This window comes from Nannobrachium achirus (assembly GCF_963921795.1).
Source record: "Nannobrachium achirus genome assembly, chromosome: 23".
Classification (NCBI taxonomy): domain Eukaryota; kingdom Metazoa; phylum Chordata; class Actinopteri; order Myctophiformes; family Myctophidae; genus Nannobrachium; species Nannobrachium achirus.
Genome location: NC_137830.1, coordinates 4,404,486 through 4,408,060, shown reverse-complemented (window position 1 = coordinate 4,408,060; position 3,575 = coordinate 4,404,486). Strand labels below are relative to the sequence as shown.

The following is a 3,575-nucleotide window of genomic DNA, read 5'->3' as shown; positions in this document are numbered from 1 at the left end:
ACAAGCACAGACAGCAAAGAGGTGAAATGACCTCTCATTACTCTGGCTGGGACCAGGCTAACATCACTGTTTGGAGAGACGGTGTTTTGAGGTGTGAAGTGTTGTTAACTGCTGTCTAATGTTTCTTTAAGTACCAACAACAAACTGCAAGCTAGGGCAGTGGTTCTCAACCTTTTCAGGCCGTGAAATCCCCAAATAAGCATTTGAACTAGTCTGGAGACCCCCCAAATAACCATATTTTAACTGGGGACCCCCTCAAAATAATTATATTTGACACTGGGGACAAGCTTGTAGATCAGCTATTTTCTCGTTCTTATATTATTTAACAATTTAGCCAATGTTTGACCAGTTTTTATAGATAGATTGTTGATTACCTTTGATAAAATAAGTAATAAACATTAATAACCCCCCCCCCCCCCCCCCCCCCCCCCTGAACCACAGGTTAAGAACCACTGTGCTAGGCATTCAGTCACACTGCTGGTCTCTCTCTCTCTCTCTCTCTCTTTCTCTCTCTCTCTCTCTCTCTCTCTCTCTCTCTCTCTCTCTCTCCCCCCTAATGTAGAAGTATGTTTTGTATTCTGACATGGCAAACACAATGAAAACAACAAGACAACTAACCGAGCCTTCCTGACGTTCTTCACAGCTGGGACCAGTCTCTGTCGCCCCTGCATTGATGTGTTGTATTTGTCCACGTCCAACTCATCCAGAACGTCCTCTGACATCTGCAGCATGGAGGCCAGAGCAGAACACTGCGTCAAAGAGAGTTTCTTCCCTGATCTGTTCTCTGACTCCAGGTACTGCTGGATCCCCTGACTTAATGAGGGGTCCTTCAGCTCCATCAGACATTGGAAGATGTTGATACATCTGTCAGGAGAGATGGGTTTAAATTTAGACCCTCTGGCTGGAGAGATCCTCTCCTTCAGGTAGTCGATGGCTCTCTGGATCTCCTGTGGACTGTGGACTGCCTGACCCAAAAGACCTCCTAAGAGACTCTGGTTAGACTCCAATGCGAGACCATGAAGGAAGCGGACAAAGAGGTCCAGGTGACCACTCTTACTCTGCTGGGTTTTGACCATAGCAGCCCTCAGGAAGACAGAGAGTGACACTAATCTAGTCTCTCTGACTCCAGGAATGTTGTCAGTACATCCATCTTCCTCTGTGTGAAACAGTGGTACAGGTAGACTGCAGCCAGAAACTCCTGGATGCTCAGGTGAACAAAGCAGTAATTCGTTTCTTGGAAGTAAGCACCGTCTTCTCTGAAGAACCCTGTGCACGTGCCTGATTTCAGCACGTCGTTCACATCAAGACCACAGCCTTCCAGATCTTTCTGGTAGAACAGGATGTTATTTTTGACCAGTTGGTCAAACGCCAGCTTGCCCAGCTTCAGAAGAACTTCTGCTTCTGCCTCCATGAGCTTCTCTTTTCTTGTCTCACCTGATGCACCATACTTCTTCTCCTTCTGCTTTGTCTGAGCGGTCAGGTATTGACTGTACATCTCAACCAGGGTCTCAGGCAGCTTGTCTGTCGTTGTTCTGTGCTGCACAACAAAAGCCAAGATCCTACAAAAGACTGGGATTTCACACATGGTGGAGAGGGTCTTTGATTTCTTGATGTGTGACATGATCAAGTTGGCCTTTGAGCTGGCCTGGTTCTCGTCATCACTGAAGATCATGAACCTCTTCTTGAAGTACTCCATCTTCTGGTCATCTGTGATGAACCCTCGCACTTCTGTCATCTTGTCAACAACGTCCTCAGGGATCTGACCGACTGCTGCAGGTCGTGAGGTCATCCAGATGTGAGCAGAGGGAAGCAGTTTCCCCGTGAGGAGGTCTACCAGCAGCTCCTCCACAGGGAGGGATTCGGTGACTTGATCCCACATGGTGACTTGGCCTGGGGGACCTTTAGGGAAACGTAATGGCAGCCGATTTTCATCGAGCCCATCAAAGGCAAACATCACTTTGAAGGGACTTTTGTTGTAGACGTTTGACTTCTGCATTTGGGTGAAGATGTCATCAAGAGCGTCTTTCTCAATGCATCGGGCGTCCGCAATGCATTCGTGAATTAGCTCTGACAAACTAAAGCCTTTTCCCTCAAGAAGATTTAACTGGCGGAAGCTCAATGGAAACAAGAGATGGGGGTCTTGGGGAAAACGTTGCAGGGTCCAGTTACGAATAAAATTGTGTACAAGGAAGGTTTTTCCAATTCCTGCAACACCGACAGTCAGCACTGTTCTTTCATTTATTCCAGAAGGGTCTTTAAATAGTTCACTCATTTCGATTGGTTTCCCCTGTACTGCCTTATTCATCTCCATCTGTCTGACCTCATGCTGTTTGAGCATGTTTGTGAAACTGGATTTGATGTTGTAGATAGGGACACAGACATCTTCAAGCTTCATCTTAGGCTCATTGTCCAATTTTACACATCGATATGTGTTTTCCATCTCGTCTTGAAGCAGTTTTTCATAGAAGATGATGGGATGTCCTGATATTTTGAAATCTGTAATGAACAAAGCAATCTTAAACATCTTTAGCCAAGGGGAACAAGATCTACGAGAGACTTGGGGACCTACAAGAGCCCTAACAACAACATAATAAAACATGTGTCATTTAAACCTCTCTATTGTTGATAAGTCTGATATGTTAACAATGTTGTTTGAAAAACAGGAAAACTAATCTCTGAGTTTAACCTTGTAGTTAGGGTTACACACACACACACACACACACACACACACACACACACACACACACACACACACACACAGTGTGTGTGTTCTGTTCAGTGTTCAGATAGTCAGCTCACCTCCATCCTTAGAGACTCCTCCCCTTGTAGACGTTGAACTGGAACTTGGTGGGTCAGCTCCTGTAGCTCCATCCTGGTCTAATTTTACACATATTGCTGTGTCAGAAAAGACAAAAGACTTGTATAAGAAAGGTAATTAACTGTTATCTACAAACAGTTCATCTGCAGCAGGAAAGACAGACGTTTATATGACTTAAAATGCTTATTTTTCTGCACTCATATCATATTAGGAAGACACAGCTGACTTGTTTTCATTGTCTTCTCTCTGTTTACTAGTGCATGTTCATGCATTCGCATGTGTCTTTTCTCACAAAACGCTGGACCAATCAGTGCCAACCTTAGTTTGGACTATGTGGCCAGTAGGCCACAGAACTAACCTAAACTTCTATTTTCACACATCCTTTATGTTTTATCCTTCCTGTTTGTTGTTACCTCGTCGCGGTATATATATGACACAAGTAGTGAAGATCAGACCCATCTGACTTTCAACTCCGTTGACAACCATCATTCCTACCAGGACCACCTTTGACATCACAACATGGAATGTCCGGACCATGTTTAAAACTGGCAAAACAGACGTGGCAGCTGAGATGAGAATGTACAATCTGGATCAGTGAGGCAAGGTGGAGCGGTTCTGGTCATAAGAGGTTAGCCACAGAGACGTTGTTGTTCTCAGGCCATGAGGAAGACATCGCCCCCCACTGCCAGGAAGGCAGATGTTGATCAAGTCTGTACCAGAGTTTCCTTAAACAGTATTTACCGGCAATTGAACGTTA

At 45.0% G+C, this 3,575-nt stretch overlaps 1 protein-coding gene across 1 annotated transcript in view; it reads right to left on the bottom strand.

Annotated features, from left to right (window-relative positions):
• The window catches only part of cax1 (cation/H+ exchanger protein 1), a gene marked incomplete at both ends in the record, with an annotated part of 63,233 nt that extends 61,354 nt beyond the window's left edge, over positions 1–1,879 (bottom strand). The window contains 2 exons of the mRNA XM_080753912.1: positions 749–1,156; positions 1,249–1,879. Coding sequence (XP_080610038.1) covers positions 749–1,156; positions 1,249–1,879 — 1,039 coding nt within the window. The remainder of the gene's footprint in view (positions 1–748; positions 1,157–1,248) is intronic.
• Positions 1,880–3,575: the final 1,696 nt, after the last annotated feature.